The sequence below is a fragment of the Poecilia reticulata genome, chromosome 18, assembly GCF_904066995.2.
Source record: "Poecilia reticulata chromosome 18, P_reticulata-male-v2, whole genome shotgun sequence".
Taxonomy (NCBI): Eukaryota; Metazoa; Chordata; class Actinopteri; order Cyprinodontiformes; family Poeciliidae; genus Poecilia; species Poecilia reticulata.
In genome coordinates, this window is record NC_088847.1 from 19206954 (window position 1) to 19224421 (window position 17468).

Below are 17468 nucleotides of genomic sequence, written 5' to 3' on the forward strand. Positions count from 1 at the left end.
AAGAGTTCAGGGCTAAAAACGCTGAGAGAGGATGAGTGTTGAGGAAGATTACAACCCTGAGCACGGCAGCAAACTCTCCCACTGGAAGCTATAATCACCTTTTTCAAGCAGAGTTCTGCAGCCCACAGGTCAAAATGATGGATGAACCAATAGCAGATACACAACACCCAATAAAGGGAAAGGAAGGAGACAGGAGAAAGCATGTCACAATAACAAACTGCTCCAGATGGGGCATCATGGCAAGAACTCAAGCTAAGGAAAGACCGAATATGCAAGAGTGATCTTGCATCTAAGACAAAGCAGAAAAAAGGAGATTTAGAGCATCAATTAATCACCATTACTGGTTTATTTTATTGTATTTTTTTGTGAGAAAAGATGCAAATCCGTGTTTACGTCTCCAGTCCCAGCACGGCTGTCGAAGCAGCTCACTTGGATATGACTTCTCAGAAACCTCCCTTGCACGCCATCAAAGCTGCCACCTGGAAGAGCACCGCTTGAGCTATTTCTATAACTCATACGGCGCAGCAACAATAAACTCGCTGGCGAGAGCAATGAGGTAGGGAATTGAATTAAAGCCTGGGGACGAGCAGTCCCCTCCGGGTGGAGACTGGCTCAGGCTGAAGGCTGAGATAGAGTCTGCTTTTTACAACTCAGATTGGATTTTCAGCCTCCTTGTTCGGGCAGCTGGAACGACGGGCCCTTCTTTCATTTGGCGCATCTGTCTCAGGTAAACTTTGAAAGAAACAGAACTCAGTGGCGTCTGTTTAAACACAGAGCAACAATGCTGAGTGAGAAGGAGAAACACTGAACAAAATTTCACAAAAATCAATTTTTAACGTTTATTCCTGTCTTATACCTCCTGTTTCTCTTAAGTACTAAGTTATATTTATACATAATACAGTCTATTAACTAAATACCCTTAAAGTAGTAACATTTTGGGGCACCACAGCCAGTCTGAAGTAACAATAGAATATTATCTTAGTGAATTGTCAGATCTGAATAATTTTGGACTTATTTGTCCATTATCAACGGTTTTGATGCTGCCGTTGCAATATGTTCTTTTGTATACTTAATCTAAAATAATTCCTTCCTTAAAGCCATAAAGTCATTTTATGAGGTTACAGACTCAACGGATCAATGCAAGAATGTGGTTGGAAGTTGTTTTCTTTCTGTAGAAGGTACAGCTGGTCCAGTTCTTCTGTATTTTACTGAATTTACTTATTCCATTTATTTGAGATGATAAGGCTGCATTCACACCAACTTTGTTTAGTGCGCTTTAATCAAACTCTGTCTAGAAAGTCCAGTTCATTTGGGGAGGTGGAAATGCGTAATTGAACTCTGTTCCTCCTAAAAGGTCTCTTGTTTGGCTGACGTGAACTTTGGTGCGGCTTGAATATATATATATATATATATATATATATATATATGTGTGTGAATGTTAAGCGGACCAAACACTCCAAAAGCAGGAAGTGGTCTATAGTGCAGGGCATTCTGGGTAAATACAGCCGAAACAAATGCAAGAGTCTAGCGCTAGCAGCAGAAATGACTTGTGGACTTTTGCCAAAGACAGAAGGAAAATCCTACAACCACTAAAATCTGGTGGTACTGCATTTTTGCTTATATTTTTGAAGAATTGTCTTCTGAGGTTTTTGTGTAGTTTCTTTCGGTGACTCTTGTTGCAGCACCTCCACAGGCGGGGAGGGGAACAACTGGGTTTGGATTGTTTGGCACACTGCAGAGTTGCAACTTTGGTCCCCAATTGAATTGAGTTGCTCAGGTGTGAAAATACCATAAAAGAAAGAAACGTTTAGATTTGAAAAGTTTCAAATAAATTTTTCTTTGTCGAAAAGTACAACTTCACCTCTGCGCTTCCAGCAACAAAGGATCTTTGCATAAATACCAAGTTAAGGAAGACAGGACTTTGAGAATAACTAGGGTTATTCATTAATTAATACCACTAAAACTAAAAATGTAGGAGGTTCCAAACACTGAATGAAAACAGCGATGCCATTCTGTCTCACCTGGTACCGATGTCCCCAAAGCCACAAACACCACGGCCGTCACGGAGTCCTTCAGTCCTATCGTGCAGCCGAAGTGCGAGGCCAGATCCCCGGTGACGGCAGTGAGGACGCCGATCAGTGAAATGGAGACGAAGAAGCAGGCCCAGCCATTCCAGTACTCCGTGGGTGGGACAAAGGCAAACAGAACCTTCCAGAACACTGTGAGGAAGTGCATGATGTAGTCGAAGCAGGAGGGTAGCCGCTCTTCGCCACTCTCCTCCTCGTCATCATCTCCTTCAGGGGAAGCAAGAGATTAAATATAAACAAGTCATACATGAACTAAAATTTCTATAACAGTGAAATTACAGCCAATAAACCTTTTTAACTGTAGGTTACTCAGAAACACTGACCATATTATTTTAGTTTTTGAAATTAGCTTAGTTTAGCATGCTTTAATACCAATACTCTAACTGGGTTATCAACTACAACTAGACTTGCATTCCCTTATTCGATCTTAACTATGTCACCACCTGGTGCTCTTATTTAGAGTTCAGGTATAATTAACTGGTTCATTTTGACCTTGAAGTTTTAGCAGCAGCGCTAGCTCCAACGAGCTAAAATAAGCTAGCATACAGTGGCATAATCTAGCCTACGTTAGCAGATACAGCAGTAGCAAAAAAGGATCATTATCCAACTCATCTAAATCTGAGGAAGCACACCACAGGTTCCTTGCGGTCATTATTCCTCTAAATTCATCTATCTGAAATTAAGGCAATAAAATAATTAACATTTATAAAACAATATATAACTTTGCCTTAAACACTGGCCTTAAATTTTGTCGTGTCCGGACTATTTAACCGCGTTTAATCTTGTAGATACTTTACAAAAGTCTGGAGGCGGTTGAGGCTTCCACTAACTAGCTGCTAATATACTCTACGCATTTAAGAACTGACTTACACAGTTTCTCTATAAAAACAAAGTTGATTTGGGGTTAAGTTTCTTTTCAAGGAAGAAATTTCCTGTATTGGAGACAAAATGTGTAAGAATTTTGGGTAGATGCACCTTAATTTAAATGTTTAGAGGAAAACCAGCTACTCAGTCTGAATGAAACCGGACCAGAAAATGTAATAAGGACAAAATCTTAGCAGTTGATCCAAAAGTGTTTATATTATATGTTTCACTTGGTGATTTTGCGTAATAATTTACCGAATGTGTCTGTAGTCGGTGAGTATTACCTGCGCTGACAGTAACGGCGCTGACAAACTGCTCCCTCCAGCTGCTGCTTCCCACCACCAGGGCCAGGTTCGTCTTCTTGATCAACTTATCTACTGTGTTCTGCATCCACACACACAGGAGCACGCATGCAAGAGCACACACACCAAACGGAGCAACAAAGACACAACCCCGAGTTGTTGATTCACCCGCAGCCACACACAAAGAGAAAAATATCGTTTTCAAGTCCTGAAATTCACAACCCAAGTGGCAGAAGTATATTTAGACACTGATGAGACGTTGAGGTGCAAGATGTGTTAATTAACACATGCCATGTTTTAGAAATCGAGAACATGCCGTTAGGCTTTTCTTCTGGGCTGAAAGATAACAGCAGCTGGGAAAATGGGAAAGTAAAATATCCTGATTCAGTCAAATCCTGCAGGATTTACTGCATGTGTGCTTAAGGGAGCATTGAAAGTAAAATATGTTTGTTGATATAAGTAGGAAAAATCTGAAATTAATCACTTTGTGTTTTGTAGGGAAAATATGAAAGACAACAAACGAGTGAAGAATGAGCACTGCATGCATGAGAGAGGTACCTTATCAGTAAGCAGAGTATTTACTGCTTTCTACACATGCATAAACACACACACACACACACACAACAGAAATGGACAAATGAGGCACAATAAATGAGTGAACGAAAGAACACAAATGATTTATCACATCAGAATCAAACAAAATGGTGGAAAACGGAGCAACACAGTGAAAAACGGTGACAATGAGCTGCTTGCAAGAAATGCCAAGTCACTTGGCATTTCTTGCAAGCAGAAGAACCATTGGGATTATTTAACCCAATGGTTAAATAATCCATGCTTTGATTATTTAACCATTGGGCCGTCTCTGAACTAATTACATCCATAAAGGTGAAATATGTATGAAACTGAGCAGAAAGCTGGCAGGTTTTTATTTCCTGGATCAGTGAGCAACCAGCAACTTTTCAGAGTCTGATATCTTGCAGAAAAAAAAAGATTAATAAGGTTTTTAAGCCTTTTGGAAGTCTGATCTAATAACATCTCAGGAGAGAGGATTACTTTGCATGGTCCATTACATGCCAACAAGCCGAGATTTATGAGATTAACAATCAAATCTTTTACTATCATCCATCTACAGTGTTTGAAAAAGTATTCACACTGCATAATTTTAGCACATTTTCACACAATCTAATGTTTTTAAGTGGGATTTCATGTCACAGAGCAACACAAAGTGGTGCATATTTGTGAATTGGAAGGAAAATAAAACCAGTTTTTCAATCTATTTGGAGAAATAATCTGAAGATGAAGTGGTTTTGTATTCATCCTCCCTGAGTTGGAGTTTTCACCTAAAACTCAGTTTGTCTCCAACTTATTTGCACTTAGAGACACTAAAAGGTTTGTTCACACTCCTTTGTAAAATAGCTCATTTCAATTTGCACAGTTCAGATTTTTTTATGTAAACCCTTTCTATATTAGAAATGCATTAAAACACACAAATCATCTTTTTAATTAAGACATTTTATTGTCTAAAATGGAGCATTGCTTTAGTAAACACTTGCTCATTTGTAGCAAATGATAAATGTTGACTGTTTTGTTTGGATTACCAATCAATAATTGGATAGAAAAAGTTGCTTAATACATTTTATTTTTTAAGAATTTGAACCAGGTGAAGGTAAAACTGCAACTTGAGTTCTAGGTAGAACATATTTACAAAGTGTTCTTTTTAAATCTTATGTTTATATTTTTGTACCGTTTTTGCTTAATTAATGCTCTGAATGAATTGTTCTTTCACTCAATCACCTTTTTAGAGCCTGTATACTCCAGTTAATGATTAATTTAATTTACAATTATTACAGTAACTGAGAAATTACAATTACTGTATTTTCCGGACTTGAAAGCGTTTAATTTGATCAAAAGACGACGAGGCGCCTTGTATTTTCTTTTGGAGTAAAGCAGCGCCCTCTAGTGAATCAATAAGGAATCATTCAGGTTGTGCTTACTGACCTCAAAGTGATTTTGTGTGGTACGTGACGCTCACAGCGCTCTGTCAAAACGTTTCAGCTACATTACGGCTACCGTAGTCAGGAGAGTCGTTGAGAAATACGTGCTGTTCTATGAATGACTTATGACTGTTTGTTTCGGTTCATTTTATATATGAAAAAATATCTAAAATAGACCGTTTAACAGTGCGCCTTATAGTGCGGCCAATACGGTAATGCGATTAATCATTTCAGCCCTGATCTGAATGGTCTTGACCATTTTGCAGTTTAAATGATCAAATAATGGACCGAACAGATGCTAAAATACTGACATATTGTTTTATGTTAATATAAATATTGCTCTTCCTTGTTCTCTAATATTCTGACAAACTGCTGAAGTCTTCACAGAGCCGCTGGATTCATGCTGAGGTCAAACTGGGTGACTTCTGAAGGGTTACACAGGATTTTATTAAGGCCATCGGAGTAAACGTCAGATACAAATGCTCACTCCTCTTCCACTTCACCATGTTGCAGGACTTTGTGTTGTTAAGTCGCATTAAGTCAAAGCAGTATGAATACTTTTACACTGTCCTGCATAGTTTGGCTACAAAGGCTAATCCCAGCGCACACTCACCTTAAACTCGTAGGACTCTTCGATGATCACCTCCAGTTGGGTGTGTTCACCCAGACTGGGGCAGCCCATCTTGGCCACCTCTTCCTCCTCCGCTCCCACCAGCGGTTTGTTCTCGTTGGAGTCACCTGGGTGAACAGCGGGGTCATAGGTCAGCAGCAGTCAACATGTTCTGCTTTAAAACATAATTTTTTTAATTATATTTTTATTATAAAATGTAATGTTTTTCAGTCTTTAGGATAAACTATAAGTTAAAGTAGTTTATTTGCCATGCTCATCTCTCTGATTGGATGCGAGTCAAGTTTATGAAGATGCTTTGTACCTAAAGCTAGCATCACTAGCTAGCATGAAATGGAAGATGCAGTGATTTCTCTTTTGGACTTATATTTGATGTTCTCGCACATTGTATTGTCTCTCTCTTTTTAAACGTTTCTTATACTTGATGTCTTTTTTTTATAGATGTAGCCTTTCTGTGTTTGTCTCAGGACGACTGCTTCACGACAGACTCACTCAGGTTCACTGTATTTATTCTAAGAAAAGAGGAACTCAAGTTGGTGGTCAACTTTAGTCCAGAAGCTTCTGCCCCACAGTTACTGACGGCAACAGAAAAAAAGGGGGCGGAGCTGTCAAGCTGTCAGTTACTGGTTACTATGGTAACCACCAACTGCCAGGAGCTGAGTAACAGAACTTAATACACCACTAAATGTCTGGAGAAACAACTTGTTCACTAAACAAGATAAATTCAAAGAATAAATAAACAAATTTTGACGAACTTCACATTTATAATGTTAAAATAAAACTCTTACACATATATACATGCTGTGACTTGAGTAAACCTGAACCTGAAAAGTTTTTGACAAGAAAACGACTGAAGGAACAGTTTAGTAGCCCTGCTGTGGAGGACACTGCTGCAAAAAACAAAACATATTCACAGGAAACTAAAATCAGACAGTATGAGGCATCATTTACGCTAAATTAAAGTAATAATTATTGACTTTTTTTTTTTTTTCCCAAGAGTCAATGTTTCTTTACATATGTTGTCACATTGTGTTGGGTTTTTGCAAAAGGTGTTTTTTTTCTCTGACCAGAAGCTGATGCTGTGTGGAAACCCCTGTCCTAAATCATGCAAACCTCATGATACCACAAGGTGTCTTTCTCTGTTATTAGTTTCCTTTCTGAACATTTCATTACTGGACAAAAAATATCCTAGAAAACTGAGAAACTATTTCCAAAAACCAGCAAGTTAGTCAAGCTACTGATTGGCATTAAACTGTCAAGCTCTGCTTTGCTGTCTTGTCAAATATTCTTGCGATTTGTCCGATTTTACGCAGCAGCTGAAGACGTTTCATGTATTATTCAGTCTTTTCACCATCCTTAATTTATTCGCTGCAGTGGGAATTATCACTGAAAAGCATGAAGTCTGCAGAGGGAAGATGAGTTTTATTATTGGCTGTCATATCCCTCATGGGAAACCCAGGCTGTTCAGGAAGGCTTTTCACTGCAGAAACAAACGGACGCGCACTTTCAGCATTCTCCAACCTTCCTATCACCTCGTTACCACCTGTCGCATCGTTAGCCGCTCGGCTCCTTCACAACGCCCGTGTCCTCGCTCAGGCTGCACAATCGCTGCCGGAGCTGCTATCTGTGTCTTCCTGCTCTAATTGAAAAGCGGAGCATGTGTTACAGTAAGCGTGTGGCGTGTTTAAATGTCAGACTGCGTGTTCTTTAGCCGTGTTGTAAAACTAATTATATTCCCCTGTAATGAAACGCGCCCCAGGCTGTTGCTCCTTCTTGTCCAACATCTTGACTGTGAACCTGTAATCCACCAGAGGAAGACTCTACCGCCATGCTCACTCTGTGGTGTGCTTAATTGATGCTACGTGTAAAACTCAACTGGAAATATTTTAAAGATATAATGGTGATAAGTGTAGAACATAAAAAGCACATTTCCACTCATTTTAGAGCTAGAAAGTTAAAAATAATCTCGTATGACTCATTAATGTGTCATAATCTAACGTCTTATTGTTTCTCAAAGTAGCTTAATTAAATAAAACTTTAACAATGTGCTGTTTGGAACAACAGAAGCAAAACAACGCCTTTCTAACTTTTATATTTTTGAATGAATGTTGTGGTTCTTACTGGAAACATAGAAATATGATGTAGTGAGCGTCTTGGGTTTGTGTGTTCAGCATCAAGTTTCTCTGGTAAGAAAATGTTTTTATGATTATTATTATTTGCCCTTTCTACATTCCCCTCTGTCAGCGCAAAATATCTGCTTATTGTGATTAAACACGTCAATTAGTTCAATCTTTTGCTGCATGTTTACCCACAATAATTGGCATCAAAATCAGCTTTTCTTGTGTCTGAGCTAAATGAATGATGAATTTTATATCAGTAATTTAAATCCCCCACATTCACAATATTTGTGACTAAACGCATAAATTAATTGAAACCTTTACAGCATGTTTACTGACAATAATTGTCATCAAAATTAACTTTTTTGTGTCTGAGCTAAGTGAATGACACATTTTATATCAGTAATTTAACTTCCCTACATCTGCAGCATGTGTAGCTTTAGCTTAAAGTGATGCTTTATGGCCAAAAACATGTTTTATGAAAGCTGATAGATTTTTGACAGTGGTATTACTGTACTGTAATAAACTCTTACAAGGTAAATAAAACTACATTTTAGGAAGCAGCCTTCTTTTCACAGTCGGGTCTAGAGGCTCAGTAATGCACCGAATGGAAGAGGTTTTGTGAAAACCTCCGAGGAGCAATTAGCTGAATGTGGGTACACGTAACATAAACTAGACGGCAGATCTACCATAATGCATTTAAATTAATCATTTAGACTTGATTTAGTTACATCAGACTAAAAAAATTTTTTAAATTATTGCAGAAATATAGGCTTAGTGAAAAAGTATGTTTAATACTTGCTAATTTTGAAATTGCAACCTTTGAAACTAATAAAGGTTCATAGGAACACATCTAACATTTTTAACTTGTTTTTCATCTGTAGATAAATTAATTACAGTGAAAAATAATTATTTTCTGTCTTTCACACATTAAAACTGCCTGCATGTGGCTGACTTGGTCAGGATGTTTGAGTCTGTGTGTATTTAGTGATATCTGCTTTGTGAATCCAGTGCAGGAATAAACACATATGGACACTAAAACAACTAAAAAACTCCCCTCTTTATTTAAAAATGTTAAATCTTGTCCAACCCATCTCTGCCATGCGTTAAAACACAAAGTTTCCGAAATTAATCAGAGTTCAGATAATCAATAAAGGGTTTCGAAGTGATAAATTTGCTCCTTGCTTAAAAAACCACTTTTATTATTTCAGCATAAAGCAGACAGAGAAGCAGACCCACCATGTTTCTGTCCGATCTCCAGCAGAACCGGCTCTCCAAGCTCAATGGTGAAGGTTTTGTTCTTCTCATACTCTTCATCGTCAATAATTTTCACCTCAATGACCTTCCTGTTAATGAGAGGACAGAAAAAGCACGTTCAGTGAATGCATGTTAATTATGCCCTCAGCATTATTAGAAGTTGAGAAGCAGCCAGAGGTCTCTTCAGATCACACAACTTTAAGTAATAATTAAGAATATAATCTAATTGTCTCTGGTTTAGCAGCCATTAGGTCGCTTTACAGAAAAGACTGAAGGCTCAGGTTCATGTTGACAGTTCCATACTGTGTACTGAGTATGCTAATATCTGACTCCCGGGTCCTGAAAGATTATTTTCTGAAGCTGCGGTGCATGGCGATGCTCAGCTCAGCAGCCATTGTGATGTGCATTCAATTTAGAGTCACCCTGAGGCCAAGACTAAAACGCTGCGCAAAGAACTTTTGGGAAAAACGTGTGCAGAAACCCAACCTTAAAAAGTAGAGTGGGGGAAAAAAGAGAGAGCTGTGAAGATGGGCAAAAAAGTAACTCCAACCACAGCGGCAGCAATATCCCAGCTGGTGAGACGTAAATGGGATCTGTACGGAAATATGGATGAAGAAAAACCCCAAATGTTTGGTTTCTACGGAGGCCCAGAAGGGCCAACAAAGTGAAAAAGCCACAACTAAATCTGCCACTGTAACAAATTTTGCTGGGCGATAAATTGCCCCGGAAGTTATTGCGATAAACGATAATATTGTTGTATTTTGAGACCACTTTCATATAATCTATTGCTTAAGGCATAACAATGCAAGTTTTCTCTCTACACAGTAGAGCTGGAAGACATTATTCCAAAATAAAACACGACAAACAAATGTAAATAAAAACCCACACACAACCAAAACATAAATAAAATGGATTATGTTTCTGTAAACAAAATGGCTCTTCAAAATGATTAATAATCAAAATGATGGAAATCATTAAGCTCATTTTAATTCATCAAGCAATTAAATCAATGTTTTGTGTTTTGCGACAGTCCAAAATCTTTATGCTCACAGTAAAAGGACTCTTACATCTGAATAGAAAATAATTTAAGAGCTGTTACAATTCATTATTCATTTGTTTAAAATCATTAAGCTCATTTTAATTCATCATATTTGACATCTTTTTTTTTTTCACTTTTTAGAGCCTGCAGGGTCATTTCTGTCTCCGTTTCCCTCCACCAGACAGTTTCTTGATATCTTCACTCTAAAGCTCTAAATAGGCTTTGGTTAGGAGAGGTAAAAGAGTCTAGAGACAAAAAAACTATCTCAACGAAGCTGGGAAAACTTCTGAATACTTTAAAAGATGAGAAATATCTCGTAGTTGATGTAAAAAAGGGGTGTCCAAAGTGTGGCCTGCGGGCCATCTGTGGCCTTTGGACTGATTTTTTTTGCGGCCCCCAACTGCAATTAAAAAATGATACAAATTTGGAGAGTTTTAATTTGTAAACAGGGTAAAATTATTACCAACATAATTTTCTTACAAAGTATTTGCCTTTTTATAACCGAGTTTTAACAAAGGTAAAATAAAATGTATCCAGAGATTTTTTTTTACTGAAAAAAATCAATTAAAAAATATTTACTGCGTACTGGTCTGTTTTAGGAATCCCTTAATTTGTCATATGCAACGTTCTAACTCTCTCAGAACCATAACTGTTGTTTTTTATTAGCAGTAGCTGTAATTATGAATCATAATAAAAATAAACGGTAATAAATCTAGTGAAACTCTATACCTCATCATACGATGTGATGACTCGTACATTTTGTATGGAAAAACATATCAGTGTTTAGAAAAAGTTTGGTATAAGAGTTTCTAAATGCAATATTTAGTTGTTTTACAATTAATATTGAGTGACTTCATAATTTTATTCTTCTGTAGACAGAAAAAAAAAGTTTGAAGGAAGAATCAAAATGAAAAAATTAATATTTAATGAAATCCACTTACTGACTTCACTGGAGAAATAGCTTTTACTAAATGTCAATTTAAAAATTATGGAATCAGATTTTTCACTTTTGTATTCAGAATTGATTGAATTAGACTGGATGTAATTAGATTAGTACTGGACTGGTTTGTTTTTGTTTATAGCTTCCTGTGATAAATTTTGTTGCAGTTTGAAAAGGATTAAACTGATTGAGTCTGGAGAGAAAGTCTTGGTGCAAAACTTGAAAATTGGTTTATGGCGTTTCTGAAAAGTGGGATATAAAGTAAGAAACATGAGCAACACCGACTGGGTGCTGTTGACTATTTGAATCTTTCTGAAGTCAGATTTTTCTAGGAGTCGACCAATTACCATTCTTTTCTCCTGATTTTTAAAGTCCAAATCTATAAAAATTTGTTAAAGCCGGTCTTTGTTTGGAAATCTCTGAATATTTTGTGGCTCGGTTCTGCTGCTGCAAGAACTCCCACAGCTTAATCACACTCCAAGAATTACTTTTATTGTTCACAAAGATGGACACATTAACCCAACATTAAATACATCAGGTTTGTACTAATCACAAAATCTTATTTGAATGATTAAAAAACCCTTTTCTGAAATAAAACATGTAGCTAAAAAGCCATCACTAATTAGTTTTGACTTTAAGCTAATGCTAGCTTAATTCGGCAGTTAGCTTCAGCTAGCAAATTCCACATTCATTACTAAGAAGCACTAGCCTTTCCTTGTAAACAAAACCTTATATTTAAACAATACATTCTATGATAAACCTGTGGCTTTTTTGTGCTAATCAAAGTTTTGACTTTAGTTTCTTGCTAGCTTAATTAGCTAGTTAGCCTGAGCTACTAAAGTGTGTGGAGGATGAAATCATCTTGAAATCTTTTATAAGATGACTTCTATAAAAACTGATACATTTAATTATCTCAGCTTTACATTTTTTCACTAGAGCTAAAAGATTTTGCAATGACGGGTTTAATTTGATCAGAAATGTCTTTGAGTTTAGAGACGTATTAATACAATGTTGAGGAGAGGTGTGATAGTTGTATTTATTGAATGTGATTTAATTGATAAATCAGGTATTTCTAAAATTCATAATTCCAAAGTTTTCTCTTTAGCTTCATTTCCTGAGTAGGTTATGCTGCTGTTGAAGTAATTTGATCCAAAGTTGATTTTATTGCATTAACTGGATGCATTGCATAATAATAATATATCAAACTTAATGACACTTTTTAGGACACTCAAAGACACTTAATTATAGATTATTGTGCATTTTTGATGTCATACCGTTTCTGTTTCCAATATTTTCTTCCCTACCAGGGAAATGTGTCTACAGTACAAGCTAATGAGGATTTATGAGCAATTATCCAGAAGTATGATTTGAAGAAAACAGGAGAGATAAAAACTAAACTTTTTTATTTTTAAATAATATTTTTAGTAAAATATAAAGCAGATATTGAGAGACAGGAAGTGAACAAATGACGCCTGAAGACGAGCATGACTAACACGCCGTTCCTGCTGAGAAATGAGCGTTACGACTCACTACACACCGAGCTCATTCAGGGGGACAAACAAACAAACAAACGATGTTTTTCTGAGGACATTCACTTCATAATTCATTGATTGGATCTTTAATCTGAGCGATGTCTGTTACAGCTAAGAGTCAAAACCTCAAAACCCATCAAATCCATCCTTATAACCAGACCAGGGTGTCCTTATTTTACCCCAAGTGGTCCAACACCCAAGCTTGTCCTTAATACGGCACACGGTGACTGCAGACACAGCAAAACAAATTATATAACGGCATGAATGCACAAACTTCCCTGTATTTACTTCATTGTCGTGTTTATATGAGCAGGCAGCCGTCGCTGCACGCTGACCTGAACATCTACATACAAACAGTTCAGCTTACAGCACACAAGCAGGTAAGCATGAAAACACGGCTCCCACTCAACACCTGGGCGATTGCAAACATTATTCACCCAGCGGAGCAAACTGCATGGAAAACACACTAATATATAAGCAGGAAGCTCTTGTTTACGTCTATTCCCACTTCTCTGCTCTTTACTTTGCAGAAATAAATACACAAATGCATGCATTTTATACGCAGCACCGCTGTTAATGATGCATGTGCAACATAAACGGTGTTAAAGCCTTCAGCGTTGTGGATGTCGATGTGGACTCCTGGGTTAAATGGCTGCTTGGGCAAAAGTCCAATTGGATCCAATTGAATCCGGTCCAAGAACGGCTGGGAAAACTGACATGTCGGCGAAAACATGAAATATATAATTATGCTTCTGAACAAGAGCAAAAAGTTCAACCTTTCATTTGTTAACAGAGCTGAGTAGAGTAGCTGAAAATTAAACTCGAGTAAGAGTAAAAAAAGTATTGAGTAACTGATCAAATTATCAATTGTTCAACTATTAAAAATTACATAATTAGACGGACCAAAATATATAGTTAAGTGGAAATTTTGGTATTTTAAGGACGAATATGACAATAATCCAATTAAGTAACAAAAATTCACAAATTCAGGCAAAACTAAATTTTCCAAATTAGTTTCTTTAAATAAAAAACTCATGAAATTGTAACCAAAACTGCAGCTGTGTGTCTGTTTCTGGTGACGTTTTGGCTAAAACAGAAATTTTACTCAAGTAAAAGTAGAAAGTACAGTGTAGTACAAATACAAATGTTACTACAGTAAATGTAATTGAGTAAGTGCAGTAACCCGTATCTGTGTTTTAATCTGCTGTGAGCCTGAACAGAAGCAGCTGCTGGTTTTAGTTTTAACTCTTCGTTCTTGTTTTTCTGGGCGTTTCTTGCCAATTAAAGGATTGACAAAAGCTACTGAATTCAAGTGGGAGCAGGTTGTTGTTTTAAAATGAAAGTACAGATGACTTCTGGGTTCATGAGCTAATTGGTCAGTGTGTCCCATTTTTATTGAGGCGCTGGAAAATAATATGTTGATCACTCACAGCGCTTCCAGGAATTATTCAGAATTTAGGATTTGAGGGATTTAGCAGATTATCTCCTCACTATCACCACTGAGGATTATGGTTGATCTCAGACATAGAGAGGCTTGACATCAGAGCCGTTTGAGCAGAGAAACTTAAATATCCTCTAAAAATACATTTGATGCATCGTCTAATTAAGTAAATAACGGTTTAGCATCAAAACCTTTGGTTTACTTGAAGGTTGAGAAGATTCGGTTTGTTTTGGACAGTACAATCAATCTTCATTAATGTCTTCCAGATCTATTCCTAAAATAAATCTCAGAAAATGTATATATTTTATTACCTAGCGATGCAGAATCAGCAGAAGTCCCTTCTCGGCCTCTTTAAAACATGATCTTCTGCACAGAAAACTCGTCCCACCACTGCTGCTGACGCCAAAGTCTCTTTTTCTTGCTCCAGTCTATTGGCTTCCAGAGCTGACAGGTCATTTGTTTAAATCGCACCAGAAAGGCTCTGCTGCAGTTTGTTTTTAGCGATGCAGATCATCATGGAGGTGCAGCAACGCCAGACTGTTTTCAATGAATCTATTTCATGAAGCGATACGAACGTTTTCAAAGGCAACAAAAAATGACAAGAGGCTGCTAATAAAGTGGCCACTAATTGCATATTCTGCACAGCTTTGGTTTTGGGGATGAAACGATTACCTGTGATGAATCGATTGTGGAAATAATCAATTAAGTTAACGATTAATTGGTTAAATCAGTTAAATTGGGCTACTTCACCAGCTTGACTTCAGGTTGGGTTTTTTTGACGCCCCTGCTGTAACCACTGCCGTCTTTACTGGTTTACATTCCAACAACTTCAGCAAATAAAGTCACTAATCAGGGATAAAGGGTCCAAACATTTGAGAAACAACAGAAATAATACTGGCCTTTCTTAGAACCATGTCTTCCTATAACATATAATTACCCTGTGATATTTTCAAATTTCCTTAAGTATTTGTATTTTGCAGAGTTGTAACATTTATTTATCCAAACTAAGCTTGTATAAAAAAACGAAATGTCTTTAAAGAGTTGCACTTGGACCTCAGTAGGAGCGCCTCCGCCTTGTGGCGTCGGCTGCCTTTCAATCGATTTGGAGAATATAGGGCATCATAACGCTCGGCGTCATTAATAATTTCTCAGAATCCTCGCTTCTCTCCAGCCTTTACCTTCGCCCCTCTCGCCGTCTCATCTTCCTCGTGTTTCTGCCTTGTTACTTTTTGACATCTGCTCCCTGGAAAGTTCTTTTGTCAGGCTCAACGCCTCGGCCTGTCAACAGTCTGACACCAAACACAGACGCACCGACATACTCCGCCAGGTTCGGTGAACACACCGCTGCTGCCAGAAATGGAGTTAAAAACCCAGAGCAAAGGAAGGTATTGCTCACTAGCAGCTCCGGACAGGATTTTTAATTTAGTGGAATGGAGAAGTTGTCCTTGTAGTTGGATTGTTGCGCTAAAGTTTGTTGCTAAGCGAATGACTGAGCGACAGCCTGATTTGATTAAGTTGGGACCTCGTTGCATTACCTAATGGACGAAACCTCTGCTTACGTCTTTATCTTTAATCTCTTTCCTTCCCAGGCTCCTCTGGGTCCAGTTCTGCGTTTTGATTTGCAGCCGTCAGACGCGTTGTTTTAAATGTTAATAAGAAACAGCATTTTCAAACGGGGCATCTATGGGAGCTGCTAAAACCAGCCAGTAATTTCCTTGAGTAAAGGTTGATTTATGTGCCTGCTTTATTCTCCTTCTGATGAAAACCTGGGCTGTAAAAAAGATTTAAGAGCGATACTTCAAAAACAATGCAGCACGTCTAGTTTACTGCCTTAATAAAGTGAATAATGAAGAGATGGGAAGTGGAAAAATTGATCAGCAAAACTGGAACAAAGACGGCAAATAATACGCTGCAGTCATGGTAAAAAGAAAACACGACCTTTTGCAGATTAAAGGTTTTTATCTGCTAGGACATCATCTAAATTATTGTTATTATTAAGGTAAAAGTGACCTAAATATAGTCAAAAAGAGTAAAATATCTTAGAAAACTAAGCGTATACCAGTATTTAAATGGGAAAGTATCAGTGAGGTGCAAATGTAGGAGGATTTTGGGTTTGGAGATTACAGAGATTTAATAAGACTGTCCGGATGGACAGACGTCCACAATGACCTGAGACACATGTGTCAAACTCAAGCCACTTGTGTCTTCCTTGAAACTTAGTTTCTTAGTTTCAAGGAACTAAGAAATTCCCTTTCTGATTTTTTTTTTCTATACATTTTTGACTTTCCAGGCTCAGAAAATAATTTTTTTTAAAAATTCAAGAAAATTTGAAGTTTTTTTGCAAAACATAAAATCCTCCTTTTTCTCTAACTACTACGGTTCTAATACACACATTTCAGCCTCGGCTGTTTTTAAATAATGCGAAGACGGTTTCAGATCGAGGCTGTGAGGGTCTGAATCAGGCTTTTGCTGCGGCAGCCATGTTTCTGCTGATCCTCTCTGATTGAAAGCAGCACAAACAAAACCTTTGGAGAGAAGCCAGCAGAGAGAGAGAGATACAAAGCTCTTAAAGGGGAAGATATTCCCTCTCCTCATCACAGATCCATAATGAGGAGCTGTACAACTCGCACACTTTGTCACCCACATGACCGCTCCTGATAAGTCGTCTCCAGCTGTGCTGAGTAATAAAGTTACACCTCAGATGTGGACTGGGAAATAGAGACGGCTAGTTTGAGGACGGACAAAAGACCGTCAAAAGAAAAGGTGAGAGAGGAAATCTTGGCGCATTTACATTTGGATCCAGTTATTATCAAGTAAAACCAGCAGAAATAAACAATGTAAAGAAAAACAAATATAGTTTATGAACTCTAATCCTAATTAGTTACTTTTCTTCAGTTCTAAGAAAATGAAATAAAGGAAAAAGGTGAGAGAATAATGGACACGATGACGAGTCCTGTCACTACAATAAAGTTTTCTGGACGATAAACTTTCCCAGAAGTTATCGCGATAAACGATAATATTGTCGTTTTGAGACCTTTTTCAAGGAATATAAATACGGCATAAAAATGCAAGAACATATTCTCAAAGATCAATAAACTTTAACTTATAGTTTAACACTGGAACTGGAAGACATTTTAAATACCCAAAATAAATAAAACAAATGAATTATGAAGGAGCTAGATGAGACCAAAGCACTGAAGACTTTTATCATCCAGTTTTTGGTAGAAAGAGGGAAATAATGAATCATGCAAATGGAAATAATTGAAC

General features: G+C 37.3%; 1 protein-coding gene and 1 long non-coding RNA gene across 7 annotated transcripts in view; one reads left to right on the plus strand and one right to left on the minus strand.

The window, feature by feature from the left end:
- The window catches only part of LOC145548537 (uncharacterized), a 96473-nt gene that overhangs the window by 21403 nt on the left and 57602 nt on the right, over positions 1-17468 (plus strand). For 2 of the 4 annotated variants that reach the window (XR_014084548.1, XR_014084546.1), the window contains exons 2-3: positions 3752-3807; positions 6317-6634. This is a non-coding gene — a long non-coding RNA (uncharacterized LOC145548537). Of the gene's footprint in view, positions 1-3751; positions 3808-6316; positions 6635-17468 lie in introns of those variants that run through there. The other 2 variants (XR_014084549.1, XR_014084547.1) reach the window with 1 other exon arrangement.
- LOC103480746 (sodium/calcium exchanger 1-like) overlaps positions 1-17468 on the minus strand; it is a 111461-nt gene that overhangs the window by 19752 nt on the left and 74241 nt on the right. The window contains exons 12-17 of one of the 3 annotated variants that reach the window (XM_081599062.1): positions 9232-9338; positions 5861-5985; positions 3812-3841; positions 3236-3335; positions 2022-2294; positions 328-760 (exon numbers count right to left, since the gene is read on the minus strand). In XM_081599062.1, coding sequence (XP_081455188.1) covers positions 651-760; positions 2022-2294; positions 3236-3335; positions 3812-3841; positions 5861-5985; positions 9232-9338 — 745 coding nt within the window. In that variant the 3' untranslated portion in view covers positions 328-650. Of the gene's footprint in view, positions 1-327; positions 761-2021; positions 2295-3235; positions 3336-3811; positions 3842-5860; positions 5986-9231; positions 9339-17468 lie in introns of those variants that run through there. The other 2 variants (XM_008435908.3, XM_008435909.3) reach the window with 2 other exon arrangements.